The sequence below is a fragment of the Megalobrama amblycephala genome, linkage group LG1 (genome assembly GCF_018812025.1).
Source record: "Megalobrama amblycephala isolate DHTTF-2021 linkage group LG1, ASM1881202v1, whole genome shotgun sequence".
Classification (NCBI taxonomy): Eukaryota; Metazoa; Chordata; class Actinopteri; order Cypriniformes; family Xenocyprididae; genus Megalobrama; species Megalobrama amblycephala.
The window spans coordinates 30,620,360-30,641,921 of NC_063044.1; the positions used below are offsets into that span (position 1 = coordinate 30,620,360).

Below are 21,562 nucleotides of genomic sequence, written 5' to 3' on the forward strand. Positions count from 1 at the left end.
CTCGAAACATTTTTGTTTCGCTCGAGAAACATTTTCGTTTCGCTCGAGAAACATTTTCGTTTTGCTCGTGAAACATTTTCGTTTCGCTCTAGAAACTTTTGCATTCTTTCAAGAAACTTTTGCGTTCGATCAAGAAACGTTTGCGTTCCCTCGTGAAACATTTTTGTTTCGCTCGAGAAACTTGCGTTCTTTCAAGAAACTTTTGCATTTGATCAAGAAACGTTTGCGTTCCCTCGTGAAACATTTTTGTTTCGCTCGAGAAACTTGCGTTCGATCAAGAAACTTTTGCGTTCCCTCGAAACATTTTCGTTTCGTTTGAGAAACATTTTTGTTTTGCTCGTGAAACTTGCGTTCTTTCAAGAAACTTTTGCATTTGATCAAGAAACGTTTGCGTTCCCTCGTGAAACATTTTTGTTTCGCTCGAGAAACTTGCGTTCGATCAAGAAACTTTTGCGTTCCCTCGAAACATTTTCGTTTCGTTTGAGAAACTTTTGCGTTCTTTCAAGAAACTTGCATTTGATCGAGAAACTTTTGCGTTCCCTCGAAACATTTTTGTTTCGTTTGAGAAACATTTTTGTTTTGCTCGTGAAACATTTTTGTTTTGCTCGTGAAACTTGCGTTCTTTCAAGAAACTTTTGCATTTGATCAAGAAACGTTTGCGTTCCCTCGTGAAACATTTTTGTTTCGTTTGAGAAACATTTTTGTTTTGCTCGTGAAACATTTTTGTTTTGCTCGTGAAACATTTTTGTTTTGCTCGTGAAACTTGCGTTCTTTCAAGAAACTTTTGCATTTGATCAAGAAACGTTTGCGTTCCCTCGTGAAACATTTTTGTTTCGCTCGAGAAACTTGCGTTCGATCAAGAAACTTTTGCGTTCCCTCGAAACATTTTCGTTTCGTTTGAGAAACTTTTGCGTTCTTTCAAGAAACTTGCATTTGATCGAGAAACTTTTGCGTTCCCTTGAGAAACATTTTTGTTTCGCTCGAGAAACTTGCGTTTGATCAAGAAACTTTTGCGTTCCCTCGAAACATTTTCGTTTCGTTTGAGAAACATTTTTGTTTTGCTCGAGAAACTTGCGTTTTTTTAAAAAAACTTTTGCGTTCCATCGTGAAACAGTTTTGTTTTGCTCAAGAAACATTTTCGTTTCGCTCAAGAAACTTTTGCGCTTGATCAAGAAACTTTTGCGTTCCCTCGAAACATTTTCGTTTCGCTCGTGAAACATTTTCGTTTCGCTCGTGAAACTTTTGCTTTCCCTGGAATATTCCTAAATGAGAAACATGTGATGTGTGTCTGTGACACTCACCACACAGGCCGACTGCACGGCCTCCGACACGCTTCCCGCATTGGGTTCGCACCAGAACACGTGACACTGGAAGTGCTGGTTTCCCGTGTCCATGATGAACGCAAACGTATGGACGTCACGTCCCACGCCCATGAAAGACAGGAAGCGCACTCGACACTCCACTATGACTTCCTCCTCCTCTTCCTGCCCGAACAGAAGAGAAATGACAATAATGAATCTGTCCGATGTCACCCGCTCTGAATAATTTTCACAGGCCTGTTTGAGAAACTTTATCCATCAGACGTTTGGAATAAATGTGAACGAGAACCAAGCAGAGAACAATTTGTCACGTGTCTCAGACTGTCCTGGTGTCCATATGGACAAGCTTTGTGTCGTTTGGACACTTAAACTCACAATATACAGATGAATTGGTCATTATGGGCCACATATATCTGCCAAACAAGAGAATGACACTAAATGACTCAATGTCAGTCATCATGTGTCACACCCCAAAATTACATTGGCTTATATCTGCAGAACAATTTAAAGGATTAGTTCACTTCAGAATTAAATTTTCCTGATAATTTACTCACCTCCATGTCATCCAAGATGTTCATGTCTTGTTCATGAAAGACATGAACATCTTGGAAGACATAGGGGGGTGAGTAAATTATCAGGAAATTTTGATTCTTAAGTGAACTAATCCTTTAACAAATAAAATCTAAATGTAAGAAGCATGTAAAACTTTTGCGTTCCTTCAAGAAACTTTGCGTTTGCTTGCAAAATTTGTGTTTTCATACGTTTTTTTTTTAAAGCACTTACATGAATTATTCAGTAAATGTGTTGCGTTGTATTTAAGGTAAGAATGTGCATGTATGAAATCAAAATTGCATTGGCTTATATCTGCAAAACAGTTTTAACAAATCAAATAAAATTATTTTGAAACATTTTTGTCATATTTCAGACAAACTGCCATGGGTTAGTTTGGAAATGTTTGTCTATGAGGGGATGGAAATCAATGTGCTTTTTCTGTTAGTTTTTATTTTAATGTTCGATCTATTGTGAAGTTTATAGAAAAATGTGAATCTGCTTAAAGCGCCACCTAGTGTCAGACGGGTGAATACAGGAGAGAAGTTTGAGGTCTCTGATTTAACCGTTTCAGGGCAGAAACGCAATGAAGCAAAAGGAAAATAGAAGTAGAAAGCGTCACCTTTTCTTTGATGACAGTAATCGTGGCGTCAGCGACGTTCAGCAGGACGGGGATCCAGTCCTCTTTCCCTGCGGAGGACATCAGACTGTCTATCGCTCCATTTATCATGTCCATTCCTGAAACACACCGTTTGAGAAGAACATTATAGTTCTGTATAGTTAGACAGAAATGTACAAAATGACTCCAAAACTTAGTGATCTGTCTATGAAGGCAGAGAAACGAGGCATATTGACTGATTCAATGACACTCTGTCTGTGTGTGTGTGTGTGTGTGTGTGTGTGTGTGTGTGTGTGTGTGTTACCTATAGGTCTCAGTACTGACGTCATTCCCAGGTAAAGCACATGGAAGCTGTGTTGTAGGTCAGTCTTTGGCGTTGGAAACTCTACTGAGGAAACACACAGATGAGAAACACGACCTGATCATCACACCGAATCGACGCTGTAAATGCATCACACGCAGCTCTTGATGCACGATGAAAACAGAACAATGCGTCCCTCTGGACACGAGGAATCCTGCGCTGGGCATCTTTGCATTATAAATACGGACGGTTTCTACTGGACGAGCTGCTGTGATGAAGATGAAGATGAGACGAGTAATTCAATGATCTCTGCACAGCTGTAACATGCTGTAATTGTGTTTTAATGGGTTAGAACTGCAGCTCAACTCTTCTTTCATTATCTCACTGATCATTGCAGACATTTACAGACCTAATGAAATAAAGCGCGAGCTGTGCTGAGGTCAGCGCGTCCCATCACACGCTTTATTTATAGACTCCTCTACACACACACACATACAATAGATATTTACATCAAAACAAATAAATAAACCTGTAGTAAAACAGCTTATCGGTCTATTTATATTTACATTTTTGCAGCAACAAAATATTACAACAAAACAATGAATCTCTGTGACCCGCAGCAGTGTTTACTCAGCAAAAACATCACCGACCAATAAAATACAAGCATTTGCGTCATGTGATCAGAACTCCAGATACATGTCGAGTTCGCCTTCAAATAAAACTGCAACGTTTCACAGAAACTCATCTGGGATCATTTTGTCATTGAATCTGTTCACACTATAAATGTTTGGTTTTGATCTGATCGAAATGAGTTTTGTAGAGGAATATAAATTGTGCCTAAAATATACATTTATTTTACATTACATTTTGCATACTATAAAAAAATAGCTAAAACAGCTATAAACTGACATGTGAGCTGACATCATATTTTCTTATTTTAACATCATTTTTAAATCTTCGAAAACCTGAATATACGAGGAAATTAAAAAAAAAGTGATTTTTTGACCTGGAAAAGTCAAGAAAATTAATTAAAAGTTTAAAAATCATGGAAATTTTTACAATGAACACAAATGTTTCTTGCTATGTCAAGCTCATTTAATATTTTATTGGGTATAAATTGCTATAAATGGCTAATTTATGAATTTATTATTTTATTTATTTATAAATTTATTTATAAAAAAAAAAATCCTGTAATCAAAAAAATTAGGAAAGTCATGTAAATTAATTGGAAATAAAAAGTGTAAACCTTGAAGAATGTTCAGTTATTGAAACTTCTGGAATTTAATTTGAATTTTTATAAATAAAGTTGAAAACAAACACTTTTATGTAGTAATGCAAAAGCTAGAAAAATAAATGGATATTATATAAAAAACTAATTATAAAAAATATTTAAATATATGAGAAATAAAAACAAATCAAAATAAACCCCTTATTAAAAAGCAATTCAATCATAAAAAAAAAATAAATTAAAAAATATGTAAAATAAAAACTATCAAAATAAAAAACATGTTAAAAAAGCTGTAAAAAGAAATTATTTATATAAAGAAAACTTAACAAGTAAAAAAGTCATGTAAATGAAGAACATTCAGAACTTCTGCAAATATAGAATGTAATTATTTTAATTTATAGTTATTTTATTTTATTATTTCATGAATAAAATTTGCAAAAAAAGTGCATAAGTTTATTTAAAAAGTACACTAAAGTTCTTATCCTACACAGGGTCTTCAGATACTGTCAAATATTGAGAACTGCTGCTCTAAAGTGACTCATGATCATCAAACAGTTCAGATTTAACGGGTCATGTGACTTTACATCTCTTACCTCTGAGAGGAACATCAGAGCTGAACTGAGACGAGGAACCTGCGGCGGGACCGACGCTCCTGCGTTCGGCCATAATCTGAGAAAACAAACAGAACAACTGAGGAAAGAATCCTCCAATCGCCTCCCGCAGGTCGTTAATCTGAGCGTATAAATCTGAGCTCAATGTTAATCAACGTCTGTGGATGGACGTGCTGAGCGGGCAACTTTACATGAGGATGGACAGCGCATACTAAAACACACACACACACACACACACACACACACACACTCAACAGCAGAGAAATAAACGCAGATATTCTCCCACAAACACACATTTATCTTTCCACAGAACAGCAGAGAAATGGCTGCAGATGAAACGGGACAGATGATTGGTTACTGAGGCGCTTTCCTCATAAATATTCATGAGCCAGATAATAAATCTGTGATTCGATTTGTCCGTCTGAATGCGAGTGTTTGCGGTGTGAATGTGAATTATTCCTCTGGCTGTGTGAACGGGTTCCTCCTCACCTTGGAGCAGATCTGCTTCAGGCTGCTGGCGACGGTTTCCGCAGGACTCTCACACTGGAACACGTGACATTTTAACACACGCGTGTTCTTGTCACGGGCCACATACGCAAAATCCCTGAAACAACAACAGAGATGCTTCATATTGAGATTGTAAAGCAGGAATCAGTGGAGTTTCCTTTGAATGTCTGCGTTAATAAACCAGATCATCATTCAGACATGCAGATATAAACATGTTCACAGTTCATCTTGTTTAGCATGATTCTCTCTGAAAACTCAATTCTGAATTCATGGAAATCTTGAGTTCATTCGTTATGGCAGGTTTTCCTGAATGGGATTTGTTAGTTGATGAAAAGCTAATAAATATTTAAAATAACAAGGTAAAGCTACAATGAATCATTTAAAAAAAAATCTAAATTTAATAATGATACATACAATTAAAATACATTTTAAAATAAAAACAATCAACATAAAAAGTAGTAAGAAACAATTAAATCATAAAATGTCAAATTAAAATGTAAAAAAACAACCTTTGTAAAAAAAAAAAAAAAAACCTTTAAAAAACAATTAAATCATAAAAATGTCAAATTAATTTAAAAACAATCCAAATTTAACACTTGCTAAAAGTGCAATTAAATCACAAAATACAAAATTAAAATTAAAAAAATCAAAATAAAACATTAAATGTAAAAAACAATGAAAATAAAACACCTACTAAAAAGCAATTAAATATATATATATATATATATATATATATATATATATATATATATATATATATATATATATATATATATATATATATAAAATGTCAAATTAAATTAAAAAATGACACATGCTAACACTTGCTAAAAAGCAATTAAATCACAAAATGCAAAATTAAAATACAATTTAAAATACAAATAATCAAAATAAAAATAAAAAATAGTAAAAAGCAATGCAATCATAAAATAAAATAAAAATAAATAAAAATAAAACCAATCAAAACAAAAAGAAAACAATATAAAAATAAAACATTAAAATGCAAAAAAACAATGAAAATAAAATACTTACTAAAAAGCAATTAAATTAAAAATAAAAATAAAAAAAAAATTCAAATAAAAACACACATCACATGATGACCATTAATAACATCAGAGAGCCAGGAACGTGACTATGCTGTAAAATTATTGAAAAATTAACTCAAAATCTCTTCAAGTGAATATCTGAGCTCAAAGAGCTGACAAAAAGCATCAGGGAAACCGGACGGAAATAAATCAAGCGCAGGAACGTCACAGACTCATTGTGTGATTCACACTGAAGAAATAATATATTACACTCAGATTAAAGAGCGTTTAATCAGCAGATAATGAGACTCCAGAAAAAAAACATCCATCAGAGAGAGACGCGTGAGAGAAAGAGGTGGAGGAATGTGTGTGTGTGTGTGTGTGTGTGTGAATGTAAAGGTTAATGGTTTTGTGGCCGTGTTTCAGTGTCACCGCTGACATTCAGAGCAGCAGCTTCAACACACTCAAACTGAGGCAACAAACGCCTTCTGACGTCTAGAGCGGCTCGATCTGAGAAACGCCAGGGTCGGGTCAGAGCGTGTGAACTGCAGGGGCAGTGGATACAATTTACCAGTTTATACAATTTAATAATATATAGCTTTATATATAAATGGGGTGTTTGTGAAGGCATGCTGTATGAGTTTCCTGGCTTCGCAGTCGTGTGCTGCACCCTATATACCAAAAATATGAAAAGCAAAATACTCAAATAACATTTTAAGTTTCGGTTTCTGAACAAATAAAGCAGTAATTGATGTCATAAATACATGAAGCTGATTTTTGTTATTATTAATAGCCTTGTGGCTCCAACCCTGGTACAAAAAACACACTTCAAACTGCTGGACTGACACATATTACATAATAAAAGCTATTTAACGCCTTTAAGCACAACTGCAAAAAATGCTATTCTTTCTTAGAATTTTTGTCTTGCTTTAGTCCAAATATCTAAAAATTCTTTGATCAAGGAGCATTTTCTTGACAACTAAAAATTATTTTCTTGTTTTTAGAAAAAATAAGTCAAAATTAAGTGAATTTTTCCTTAAAACAAGAAAAATAATTTTACAAAATAATCTTAATCCAAACTGAAAACAAGATTATACAGCTTACGTTTGGTTTGAAATAAGATTATTTTGCTTACCCCATTGGCAGATTATTTTGCTTGTTTTAAAGGAAAAACTCACTTAATTTTGACTTATTTTTCCTGAAATCAAGAAAATAATTTTTTACTTGTCAAGAAAATGCTTCTTGATTTAAGAACTTTAAGATATTTTGACTAGAAACAAGACAACAACTCTATGTAAGAACAGCATTTTTAGCAATCCTGTAAACACCTAAATCAGAGATTTCAGGTCATTTACCATAGAAATAATGTGTTTTTGAATCCTTTTTAACTGTTATAGCACCATCTATAGTCCAGTGTCCATAAAAGTTTGCATGCATTTTTATAATCATGTGTCGCATGTGCTCATCTAATTTCAGAAGTTTAGGAATTATGGCCACGCCCATTTTCTAAATAACCCTCAAATTGGTGTATATATACTTGTTATTTACTTATAGAGTCCTGAGAATTGTACTGCAGTGATTTTATCAAAGTTGAGCGAAAAACCTAGGACTGGTTCGCAAACGTAGATTTTTTTTAATTATTTGATTGACAGCAGTGGTTCTTGAGGCAAAGTTGCTCAGAATAAGGATATCTTACATATGATATGAATATTGTGCGTATGTGCGAAACACGCAATGGCACCCCCCGGTGGCTGATTTCTTTCAAATCTTCTCACAGACCTCTAGGGCCGTGAGTCCAACAGGCCCAGCGAGTTTCATGCATTAACCTTGTCTTAAAGGTGCCCAAACTTCATTGGCCGACGGTCGGCATGTTTTTCAAGATGCATGAATGTCCTTGTAAACAATAGTGGCACATTGGACAAAGACACCGCATGCCAGTTTTCAAGTAAATCAGACTGACTGTTGTGTAGCTATAGCTGTTTTCGTGTTTTTTATTATTTTATAGCACCACCAAGTGGCCAGTCGCCTCGTCCTTTTTCACGCGACCACAGACCGAGTCCGTACATAGGTGTACCGAGTTTGGTGAACTTTTCTCTTGCCGTTCAAGAGTAAAAAGGCCACGCCCACTTCAAACGTTTTTGCTGTAGCGCCCCCGTCAGGACGATCGGGGTGAGCCTCTGTAAAATTCAAGCAATTACAACAGAGTTTCAGTGCTACGCATTTTAACCCCTAATAAAACACTGAAAATCAATTGACCCTTCGCCAGGAGTTTGATTGACAGGCGATCTAACCAATCATAACGCCAAATCCAAAGCCATTTTGTCTGACAAAGCAGTCAGGAGTTAGTAGATTAATCTCGGTGGACTTGAACTTGAAAAATGGCGTGTATTGACGTCTTTCTGCGATTGAAACAACATTCCTTCTGATGTTCATTCATGTTTATTTGATGTTATAAATGAACTAGTAGGAAGAGATGATCGGTTCACGAGCCGCTTGAGCTGAGGCGCTACAGCGATCTGTCACGACACGTTGAAGAGCCACAAAATGGTTTTTATTGTTTACATTTCTTTAAAAATGACAAAACTTGAAATTTGAGACTTTGTTTCATATCAAAAGTGATCTGCCTTGTCTTGTCTGTCGACGTGTTGTCAGTCCACTTTGCTCCGCGATGTATTTCTCATGCGAGAACATGATGTGTGGCGTGACAGCGCCATGGCTTGTCGGACATAGCAACAGTAACTAAAGGGGGCGTGTCTTTGAAGTCAATCATCACAGGTTCATGAGTTTACGCTCTTCACTCCTGCATTTAGATTCGACTGTCACTCAGAGTCTCTGCAGTGTGAATGTGGCTTTTATGTGTCTGAAAACTGAATTTCACTATAAATGTTATGAACTGAAGCCCTGAGGAAACTACACAACATACTGACACACTCACAGGATCTCCGCCTGTCTCTGCTCTTTACCTGCACATGAAGAGACTTCAGCTGACGCGTTAAATCACAGGTGTGTGTGTGTGTGTGAAGTCTCAGAGCCCCAGCGATGAACCCATTCTGTCTGTCTGCTCACACATAGAAATTAAAGTTTCCCGACACATGCTTACGGAGAAAAGCACTTTTCAAAAGTGACTGTGAGGTGAAACTGTGAGGATGATGATGATGAGGAGGAATCACATTATACTTTCAACTCACACTGTCTAACTAAATACTAATACTCATTAACATTAGCTCAGACAGACAGCTTGGTAGACATGTTTACAGTCATGAATGATTCCTCAGATCACGTGTTGTTGTTGAGTAGAGTGTGCCGCTACTTTACAACAGACGCTTCATTTTCTCCAAAAAAGAGGTGAAAATATCCCACAGACACACACTGAAGGAGGAACTGAGCCACATCTGACCAGAAGATCACTGAGACATGAAGGTGCAGGACTACTGAACTCTAAACAAAACACCTAGTAACCACACAGAACACCCTAGCAACACCTTAGCAACAACCCGGAACATCTTAGCAACCACCCAAACCATCCACAACACCCTAACATCCACAAAGAACCCTTGCAACACCCTAGCAACCACCCACAACACCCTAACAACCACAAAGAACCCCTGCAACACCCTAGCAACCACCCACAACACCCTAACAACCACAAAGAACCCCTGCGACACCCTAGCAACCACCCACAACACCCTAACAACCACAAAGAACCCCTAGCAACACCTTAGCAACCACCCAGAAAACCTTAAGAACCACACAGAACCCCTAGCAACACCTTAGCAACTACCCAGAACACCCAAACCATTCACAACACCCTAACAATGACAAACAACATCCTAAAAACCACCCAGAACACCCAAACAACCACAAAGACCACCCTAGCAACACCTTAGCAACCACCAATAACACCCTAGCAACCACAAACAACACCCTATAAATCACACAGAACACCCTATCAACCACCCAAACCACCTACACTGTAAAAAATGACCGTGATTTTAACAGTAAAAGACTGTAAAAATGCTGCGGTGAAAAACTGTTGATTGGTTTACAGAAAGTTTCCGTACTATATACGGTGAATAACTGTAATAGATCTAATGGTACATTTAATGTAATTTTACGGTAAAATACCGTTAAATTCACAGTTTTTGGAAGTGAAAAATAACAATTCATTGTAAAATTTACAGTGAAAAACCGTATATTGACATTCCCACAATTCCCTGCGTGATACTTCACATTTGATATATTTTCGTTGAAATAACTCTGTTTCTTCTTAGTTTTTCTCATTTTTTTCTAATTAGTTATGTACATTAGGGTTTTATGTTACATCTAATGTTGTTAAATTAATGTTTATTGCATTTTTAAAATTTCATGCATGTTACCATGATGGTGTTTAGTGTGTGTGTGAATGACACTGTGTGCACCTTCTATATATTAGTATTGTGCTTCTCAGCTTGTGGAAAAGCTGCTTGTGATGAACTTTGATTCATCGTGTGACTCTCATCACCACTGTGTTTGGTGACTGTCAGTGTATTATAAAGGTACAAAACAGATATTAGTACTTCATTAGGTTAGTAAATTAACATTATATCAGTTAATGAAATACATTATTTTACCGTAAATTTAACAGATTTAAAATGTAAAATTCACATGTAACTCCGTAAGTATGTTTACGGTTTGATGTCATTTTTACAGTATTGTTCTGGTAACCACAGCTGCCGGTATTTTTCCGTAGAAACAACGGGATTTTTTTTTACAGTGTACAAAACCCTAAGAACTACACAGAACACCCTAGCAACCACCATAACACCCTAAGAATCACACAGAACACCTTAGCAACGATCCAAACTACCCACAACACTCTAACAACCACACTGAACCCCTAGCAACACCTTAGCAACCACCCAGAATACCACCCAAACCATTCAAAACACCCTAACAATAACAAACAACACTCTAAAAACCATACAAATCACCAAATCGCCACCAACATCCTAGCAACCACCCACAACACCCAAACAACCACAAAGGTCACCCTAGGAACACCTTAGCAACCACCCACAACACCCTAGCAACCACAAACAATACCCTAGAAATCACACAAAACACCCTAGCAACCAACCATAACACCCTACGAATCACACACAACACCCTAGCAGCACCTTAGCAAACAGTCAGTACACCCTAGCAAAAACCCAAAACACCCTACCAACCACACTGAACCCCTAGCAACACATTAGCAACCACCCAGAATACCCCAACAACCACCCAAACCATTCAAAATACCCTAACAATAACAAACAACCCAGAACACCATACAAATCACCAACAACATCCTAGCATCAACCTAGCAACCACCCACAACACCCAAACAACCACAAAGGTCACCCTAGGAACACCCTAGCAATTACCCAAAACACCCTAGCAACCACCCACAACACCTTAGCAACAAGGGCTGTTGGACTACGCCCCAGTGATGGGGATGTTCAGTGGTGGACCTTCATGCTTTTTCTAATAATTGTGCATTTTTGTACAATTCACATTGTATGAATTCATCCAAAATCACCACATCATAACAAAGTTACATTTTCCTGTGAGATCAGGTTGCCAAAACACAATAGTAACCACATAGACACACCACTCTGTTGTGATGGAGAGTTTTGCACAGGCGAACACTGCTCATCAATAACTGTACAAATCTACTGAGGTGTTTTACTAAAGTCATTTAACAAGTAAAATGAGACATCTAGTCTTTTATGAAGCAGTGTTTTAGGAGCTTCTATTCAATATTGGTTTGTCTGGTTTTTCTATCATCGAACACACACACACACACACACACACACACACACACACACACACACACACACACACACACACACACGCAATCAATCACTGCCTCTTTCTGTCCTTTCCCCATAAGATTGTGATTGTTTCAGCACATCATTAATATCTATCGCCTCCATACAGACCCTCCGAGACTCAGTCTGAATGTATTGTGCTCACATTTGCAGAACAGCAAAAGTCATAAAACATTCACACACACACACACACACACTGAGAGAGTCACTGTGTGTGTGTTTTTTTCTTTACATTTCTCCTTTATTTGCATAATTTTACATGCAATTTGTGTGTACTTTGATACGCTGTGCAAAAAATCAGTAATAGCACAAACACACACACATTCATCTAGTCCAAACGAGCACACACACACAATAGACTTACTTTGATATAAAACTAACTATAATGCCAACAGATTAACACAAACACAAAAAGACTTAATAAAGCTGACAATTGTGCCCAAAGTAAAACTAAACACACACACACACACACACACACACACACACACACACACGCATGCATGGAAACAGCAGCAGTGCGATGCAGCAGTGAGAGTGAGTATGTGTGTGTGTGTGTGTGTGTGTGTGTGTGTGTGTGTGTGTGTGTGTGTGTTACTCACACTGATGTCACTCATCAGCATCCAGCTCCACTCTGGCTCATTTCTCCCATCGCCACGGCGACCAGCATCCAGCACAAACACACAATCACACCGGCCGACCCGCTCTGATCCCTCCGTCTCTCGTCCCGCTCGTCTCTCTGATCTGTCCCTCCCTCGGCAAACAGACGCGGCGCTCTGAGAGCCAAACCCACCGAAAGACCCTGCACTCGCCCTCTCTCTCTCTCTCTCTCTCTCTCTCTCTCTCTCACTGCTGAAGAAGAGATGCTGGCCAATTCAAGAGACAAGCAGAAAGTGGAAGAGAGAGAACAGAAAGAAAACAGCAAAATAAAGAGGAATTGCAGATAGCCTCACTGTGCTCAATTAGAACAAATAAAAGAAGAAAAAAATTGAAATATAAAAAAATCTGAAAAAATTAATTTCAGAGTTGAACAGAATGAAACACGTCAGAGTTTATTGGGTGAAATAAGAGAGTGTTTCACTATCAGCATGAAACAACGATGCCACAAAAAGAGGGAGGAGTCGACCAATCACACACACACACACACACACACACACACACACACTGTGTGCTCCATATATAGACCTGTGACTTCATCGCTACAAACCCACGTGTTCACAGACACACAAATGCTGAAAATGCTGAGTGCTCCAAATATAGCGCAATGACTTCATCATCCAAACACTCATTCATATTGTATAGAATAGAAACACTGTGTGTGTGTGTGTGTGTGTGTGTGTGTGTGTGTGTGTGTGAGAGAGAGAGAGTGTGTGAGTGAGTGAGTGTGTGTGTGTGTGTGTGTGTGTGTGTGTGTGTGTGTGTGTGTGTGTGTGTGTGTGTGTGTGTGTGTGTGTGCGCGCGCACATTGTTTAAAAGCAGTAGGAAAGAAACAATCTTTCTCTCTCTTCCTTTCTTAACCAGTTTTACAGTCTCTCTACCCGTTCTATCAGTCTGTATCTCTCGGTTTCTACATTTTTTCAAATATAATAATAAAGAAATGCTCTTACAGCTTTCAGGTAATTTTACATTTACATTTATTAATTTAGTAGACACTTAGATGAAAAAACTGAGGAATAATGAGGAAAAAATGAGCACTGAATTTCCGTTTCATTATTTTGTTTTTGATTTAATCACTGCCGTTTCTCTCTGAAATAAACAATGAGAGCAAAAACAACAACAGCAAACGTCATTAAAGTGAGTGAATCTCTAGATGAGACCCAATTCCTGCACTATTATATCATTGTGTGATAGAAATAGAGTCGTGCGTTCACACTGAAAACACCAAAGAGAAGAAGCGCTCTTTAAATATGAGGATGATGCACTTAATTAACTGATGTTGGACACTTAAACTGTCACAGCTTTAATTATGTAGCGGAGGGGGCGGGGCATCAGACTGACGACAAAATAACCTTATTAAATTCATACACTACACGGCTGAGTACATAGTGCATAGTACACAGTGTATAGTGCATCATTTGGGACACAATTAATATGTTTCTATAAACATGTTGATGTCAGTTCACCGTATGAAGATACGGTCTGAGGCACCATCTGCTGGCTCCAGCTGGTACTGCAGCTTAAATGTGAAATTACACCATCAAACTTAATGAAACTGGCAAAACATTGAGATATTTTGTTTATAATCATAACTGAAGATGTTTCTTGTGAGGTTAAATGCTGTAGTGTACATAGTTTGTGCTAGAAGCTATATCCAGAGTTAGTGCACTAAATCAGTGTGATCTACTGGCAGGGGCGTCGGACTGGGGGGGTAAAGGGTACCGAGTACCCAGGGCCCGAGGCAGGGGGGGCCCCCTTAGAAGTCAGTTTTCTATACATGCATATACATACACTAACATTTGTATAGCATTTATGTACAAATAGGAAAGTTCCTGTGCAAAACTAAACTTGTAGTTAGGCACTGGTTTGGTATAAAAAAAGTCATTTTCATGCTGTGCAGGGCCCCACCACCCCTCTCGAATCAATGTAAATGGTACGACCCGCAGGTTAGGTGCTTCTGCTGCGGACCTGCGGTGAATCAGTTAATGAGACAGTAGCTGGAGTTAGCCTTGATATGAACTAGGAAGACAGGGGAAGAGTCATGTCTTTCCTTAAGGAAAATCAGGGGCTCAAAAACGAAAAGAAAAGAAGATTAAAGAGAGAAAGGCAAATGAGGGCAAGCAGTCGCTCACTCAGTTTTTTGAAAAGAAAGGTGAGCTCCAAATGCATCATCGAGCATTGACATTGTTTTAACATAAATATCTACTCCAGGTAGAATAGCATACATTTATGTTCGTACTCTATTTGAATAAGATACCAATACTTTATAGTATCACACCCTACATAGCGAGCAAACACTATTTCTGTGTAAATAACGGAGTGAGAAGCAGACGGAGGCGGAGCTGGGAGCTCAACACACAGCCACTCCAGGCAGCTGTGCAGCTTGTCTCCTCTTCTGCTGCAGTTCTCCGAGTCAGAAGTTTACATGAAAAACACTGTATATTTCCCTCAATTGTCTAAATCTAACACCCGCGAAAACACAGATCGTTAGCGCCTATTTTACAGCATTGTTATGCAAATTAGATCGCGCACGCTCTTACATTAAGTACAGGATTGTTCTTCTCAGTTTAATGCACATCTTAATGATTGAAAATGACTTATTTTAAAACGTAATTCAAAGACTGAATGTCTAGTTCGGCGGTTAGTGTACCCTGTGATTCTATAGTCTGCATTTATTTTAAACAGACAAATAATCAGCAATTAACTTGTACTTAGCCTACACTTTAAAAAAGGTATTGTGACAATAAAGGATATTTTAGCAACCATTTGAAGCCATATATTTCAGTTTCAGACAAAAATATATTAATCAGAGTGTGGCTTATTTTGTTTACATTTTAAAGGTGCCCTAGAATCAAAAATTGAATTTATCTTGGCATAGTTGAATAACAAGAGTTCAGTACATGGAAAAGACATACAGTGAGTTTCAAACCCCATTGCTTCCTCTTTCTTATATAAATCTCATTTGTTTAAAAGACTTCTGGAAAACACGCAGATCTCAACATAACACCGACTGTTACGTAACAGTCTGGATCATTAATATGTACACCCCCAATATTTGCATATGCCAGCCCATGTTCAAGCATTAGACAAGGAAAGTCAGTATTAACGTCTGGATCTGTGCACAGACAAGGTAAGCAAGCAAGAACAACAGCGAAAAATGGCAGATGGAGCAATAATAACTGACATGATCCATGATAACATGATGTTTTTAGTGATATTTGTAAATTGTGTTTCTAAATGTTTCGTTAGCATGTTGCTAATGTACTGTTAAATGTGGTTAAAGTTACCATCATTTATTACCGTATTCATGGAGACAAGAGCCGTCGCTATTTTCATTATTAAACACTTGCAGTCTGTATAATTCATGAACACAACTTCATTCTTTATAAATCTCTCCAACAGTGTAGCATTAGCCGTTAGCCACAAAGCATAGCCTCAAACTCATAGAGAATCAAATGTAAACATCAAAATAAATACAATACTCACATGATTCGATGTATGCACACAGCATGCATGACGAACATCTTGTAAAGATCCATTTGAGGGTTATATTAGCTGTGTGAACTTTGTAAATGTGCTGTAATATAGTGGAGAGCTCGTGTGGCAGGGAGCGCGCGATGTAAGCGGGTGGCGCCGAGTGTAAATCAGTGCATTGTTAAGGATGCCCCAAAATAGGCAGTTAAAAAATTAATTTAAAAAAATCTATGGGATATTTTGAGCTGAAACTTCACAGACACATTCAGGAGACACCTTAGACTTATATTACATCTTGTGAAAAAGCATTCTTGGGCACCTTTAAGTGTTTTTATGATAAAAATGCAATACCCCACCCATTGGTATCACTATGGTATTTGGTACGGGGGGCCCAGCAAGATGGTTTGTACCCAGGGCCCAAAATTTGGTGCTACGCCCCTGTCTACTGGGAGTAAAGTGTGTTGACTGGTTTAAGTATGCATGATTATATTTTGGTATTAGTGTAGTTTGTGCTCTATAACATACATTAAATGACATTAAAAAATCATAAAAATGGGTTTCATTGACTTTATACATTTCTTTGGTGAAGCTTCAGCTGACCTGATCTCACACCAACACATCATATAATACTGAAAAATTCAGAAATAAATATCAGTTTGCACATATTCACATTAATAGCGTCTAGACGACGTCACAGGATTCTCTCACTGTCATTATGAGAGATTCATATGTGAGAATCGGTGTGGTTTATGGTTCATCGAGTCAGACCAGAGGAACCTCCGTCTATGAAACGCGTGAAACGAGACGTGCATCTGTCACGCGGCAGAGAGCGAGCGCTGTAATGTCTCTGCAGCGATGCCATCACTCTCCAACACGTCTGTGCCATTACCACTGAGACACGGGCACTAAAGCTTTCATCTCCCTCAGGGGACGGAGAGAAGAGAGAAATAAGACAGAGAGAGAGAGAGAGAGCGATAGATGCGCTGGTACATTCATCACAGAGAATAACACACTACTGCACAGCATACTACTCATACTATCATTCCCACAGTATGTACTGGGCACAAAGTCTTTATGCATGAAAAGGCTCAAATGTGCAGTAAACCACTGGAGTAGACGCATACTGTATCCCACAATGCACTGCACTCGACTATTATTTCTGCAGTATGCACACTGCGCACATACAAACTGTCTTTATGCATGAAATACCTCAATGCCAAACAATCGTATAAAGCATGCACATCCAAAATAATAACAGAAATCAGGTGCACAACCAAAAAATATTTACACCAAGCGCAGAGGCTGTTTACACTGACTCCGCCCAGATTCAGCAGACAAAATGGCAAAAGAAACCTGTCTGATAACAGCAGCAGTGATGTTGAGAGTAATTCACCTTTACTGAACTCATTTTCTCCCTTTTCCCATCACATATCAGCTCGGAGAGGAGTTTATTTTCAATAAGAATTTAGAAAATGATCAAAAAAATACAGTGTTTATCAGTTAGGGAATTAAGGACTGTCACAATTAATGATATAATAAATATAATCATATGCACTGAATATGTTGTTATTACTGTATTCTGTTTTATAATATACTACAATAGACTGAGATGCAAATAGCATATAATCACTATTTACACTTAGTGCAAAGAGCCGCTGTCAAAAATATAAACCATAGAAAATTGCAAAAATGTCAGCATATAGTTCCCAAAAAGTGGCATTTATGGAGCTCGTGAATTTTGGGAAAACATGTTGTTTTGTATAGTTTGTTTTTGCTTTTTTTCACTTAAAATACCCAATAGACCTGCTACCTTTGATAAAATATGCAGGAAACAAACCAGACCAGACGCATACTGTATCCCACAATGCACTGCACTCGACTTGACTGTTATTCTGCAGCATGCATACTGCGCACATTCAAACCGTCTTTATGAAACACCCAAATGTCAAACAATTATATAAAGCATGCAAATCCCAAAAAGTAACAAAAATCAGGTGCACAGACAGAAAATATAAACAAAATAAATGGAAAAAAATGCAAAAATGTCAGCAGACTGTTGATCCCAAAAGTGGCGTTTATGGAGCTCATGAATAAGTGTTTCGTTTTTTTGCATTTTTCACCAAACACCCAAATAACCTACTACATTTGCTAAAATGTGCAGTAAACCACCAGAACAAATGCCATTTTGTATCCCACAATGCACTGCACTCAACTTTTATTTTGTTTTAGTTGTGTTTTCGTCATTTTTATTTCTATATAGCATTTATTCATTTTAGTTTATTAATTAGTTTATTTAGTTTATTAAGTTTAGTACTTCAACTTTCAATGAAAATGAGAAACTAGCTGAAATCAAATAAGTTTAAGTTTTTTTAATATTATATTTTATTTCAGGTAATGAAAATGTTTTCTTTGGTTGTAGTTTAGGAGATAATGATAACCCTGCTCTGGATTCATACTATATATATTCTGCATTTCACAAATACAGAAAATTCCCAAATTGTGCACAGCATACTTTAAACTGCACAGACAGTAACATACTGCATATGTTAGTATACAATTCTGAACATTATTTGACACAAACTGGATAATAAAATAAGGATTTTTTGTGTGTGATACCATTCACTGAATTAAATATGCAACATAACAAGGTCATGTGACAGTGTCACATACTACTGTTGCATGCGTTGTATATTCTGTGTAGTGTGCAGTACATTAGCAGTCCATTTCAAACACAGACAGAAAGAGTGTGTCAGTAATAAAAAAATTAAAATGCGATCGATTAAACCTCCTTCAATGTTCTAAAACGTGTCATGCACACTTAGTGTGTATTTAAAGTTAGAACACCATCTGTGGAAGAAGCTGAATCACCTCTAAACAAGCATATACTAGCGTAACAAAGGCTTCAGGGAAACTGAGTCTAACCTGCTGAGGCCCCGCCCCACTCCCCACACGCGGATGCAGCTGATTGGCTGAGAGTGCAGGAGGGTGTGGTCAGTGGGGTCGATGAGGGAGAGAGTGACGTCCTGCAGGACCAGCAGCATCGTCTGTCTCTGAGCGTGAGAACGAGAGACGTGTGAGTTTATTACTGAGATCAGATGAAGGAGTTCAGAGAGAAGCCCGTCTCACCCTCATCCGGCCGCTGTCCGTCTCTCTGCGCTGCTGCAGCTGCTGGATACAGTCGCTGACCGCCGCGCCGCTCTTCCCAGACATCATATCTGTGTCCCGCACCTCCAACCAGCCCAGATACTGGACCCAAAACACCTGGAACAGCAGATGATCCAATCAAATCTCAAACCAGAATGATAGAAGTAACAAAACTCCTTTATTAACCCCATAAATCTACTGATCTGTCTCTAAATGATCCACATGATCTGATAAACCTGTTGCACACACAATCTTGTATATTAGAAGATGATGTCATTCTTCTGTTCCCACAATGCATCAAGCTGCAGCTGTAGTTCCAGGCAGCGCCACACGATGTCACTGTTGTTAAATGTCACTGAAATGAGCTCCTTCGATCAGTGTTACGCTGAAAGCTGTGGGTTTATGGCAATAGATTTATCCTTTAATATCCTTCCCTAATATCTGGTCAGAATATAATCTTTTGCTCTCAGTTATAGTTCCTTCATAATATTTACTCTTGCAATGTTTTCTAGGAAATTCATCCAAACTGTTCTTTTCATGGTTCTGAAAAGGAAAATACCTCATCTATTTTTTTCAAATACCTATTCAGGTATTACCTATTTTTTTTTTTTTTTTTTTTTTTTTTTTACCTCTTTTAATGATTTAAATGAAATCATAGAAGAACTTGTCCTGTTTCTGTTATGTAATATTAACTCCTGGACAGTGCTGTGGAAATGTTGTGCTTGTTGGGCAAATTTCATATCCATAAATCCAGAGTCACAACTTCTAAACCTGATTTTTCCCTACTTTGTTCTGAGATAAATGTGTTGATGTGTTGAAAAAGCCATTAAAACATCCCAACTTCTAACTAACATTACCAAGTCTATATATTATTATTATTATTATTATTATCAATTTAATATTTTTTATTTTTGATGTGATTTTGTGTCATCCCTCATCATTATTATTTATTTTATATTGTTTTATTTTTATTTGTGGTGTCAATGTTATTTTATGTCAATCCTCGTTGTTATTTTTTTATTATTATTATTATCATTATTTTTTATTTGTGATGTCTGTGTGATTTATATCACCCCTAGTCATTATTATTATTAATTTAATATTGTTTTTATATATTTTATATTTTATTTTATTTTATTTTAATTTGTAGTGTCTATACTATTTTGTCATCCTTTGTTATTATTATTATAATTATTTATTTTATTTTTATTTTTGATTCTACATTATTTTGTCAACCATCATCATTATATTTATTTATTTATTTATTTATTTTATATTGCAAAATTATAGAATTATTTATTTATTTATTTATTTATTTAATATTGTTTTTTTATTTTATTTTTATTTGTGGTGTCTATGTTATTTTATGTCATCCCTCATTGTTGTTATTATTATGACCATTATTATTATTATTATTATTTAATTTGTGATGTCTGTGAGATTTCATGTCATCCCTCATCATTATTATTATTATTATTTATTTATTTTATATTGTTTTTTATTTTATTTTTATTTGTGGTATATATGTTATTTTATGTCATCCCTTGTTGTTATTATTATTATCATTATTTATTTTATTTTACAGTGTGATTTTGTGTCATCCCTCGTCATTGTTTAATGCTGATATTTTAGTGGTCATTCTTCTTAAGTTGTGTGAATATTTGGTAATTATTTACAATAAGAAAAAATCTTAGATCTCAGATCTTCTGAGTGATAATAACTTGTGAAATTACCTGCGTCTCGAGGTCATTGATGGGTATGATGGTGTCTGCAGGGGCTGCTGGGACTTTAGCTCTGGAGAGGGTAAAGATCATCATGTGATCATGTGAGCTGTGTGATCAATATTCAAATGTGTGTTTACAGCTGAGGAGCTTCACCTGTGGTTGATGAAGCTGTAAGGGCCGCCGTGAGCTCCTAAACTCGCTCGGTTCATCTGTCGCTCTCTCTCGCGCTCCTCCTGTCGCTCTCGCTCCCGCCGCTTCTCTCTCTCTCGGGAGTCGCGTGTCTCCGTCAGGTCCTGTAGAGAACATTTGTTCACGGCTAATAAGAAAAACTGAAAGTCTCAAATTTCAGAAAACATTTGCTTGTCTTCCTGCTCCAGTTATTAGGAGCAACTGATCAAACTGGCTCAGAGCTCCAGCTGGTAAACACCTATGGACTATCATTGGTCTGTGGTGATGATGCAATATGTGGGTGTGGCTCTGAGGCTCCGCCTTCACTGAACTACTGTTTTCTCATTTTTGTTGTGTTTATTTTGTTATTGAGAGGAAAGCGTGCAG

General features: G+C 37.1%; 2 protein-coding genes across 4 annotated transcripts in view; one reads left to right on the forward strand and one right to left on the reverse strand.

Annotated features, from left to right (window-relative positions):
* Positions 1-3,410, forward strand: part of LOC125267452 (putative methyltransferase NSUN7) — a 37,929-nt gene extending 34,519 nt beyond the window's left edge. Inside the window, exon 14 of the mRNA XM_048189120.1 lies at positions 2,798-3,410. Coding sequence (XP_048045077.1) covers positions 2,798-2,826 — 29 coding nt within the window. The 3' untranslated portion in view covers positions 2,827-3,410. The remainder of the gene's footprint in view (positions 1-2,797) is intronic.
* Positions 1-21,562, reverse strand: part of LOC125267461 (amyloid beta precursor protein binding family B member 2) — a 31,867-nt gene that overhangs the window by 2,846 nt on the left and 7,459 nt on the right. For 2 of the 3 annotated variants that reach the window (XM_048189132.1, XM_048189141.1), the window contains exons 5-13: positions 21,161-21,300; positions 21,017-21,077; positions 19,266-19,400; positions 19,062-19,189; positions 5,117-5,231; positions 4,610-4,685; positions 2,792-2,875; positions 2,491-2,606; positions 1,302-1,484 (exon numbers count right to left, since the gene is read on the reverse strand). In XM_048189132.1, coding sequence (XP_048045089.1) covers positions 1,302-1,484; positions 2,491-2,606; positions 2,792-2,875; positions 4,610-4,685; positions 5,117-5,231; positions 19,062-19,189; positions 19,266-19,400; positions 21,017-21,077; positions 21,161-21,300 — 1,038 coding nt within the window. The remainder of the gene's footprint in view (positions 1-1,301; positions 1,485-2,490; positions 2,607-2,791; positions 2,876-4,609; positions 4,686-5,116; positions 5,232-19,061; positions 19,190-19,265; positions 19,401-21,016; positions 21,078-21,160; positions 21,301-21,562) is intronic. The other variant, XM_048189148.1, reaches the window with a different exon arrangement.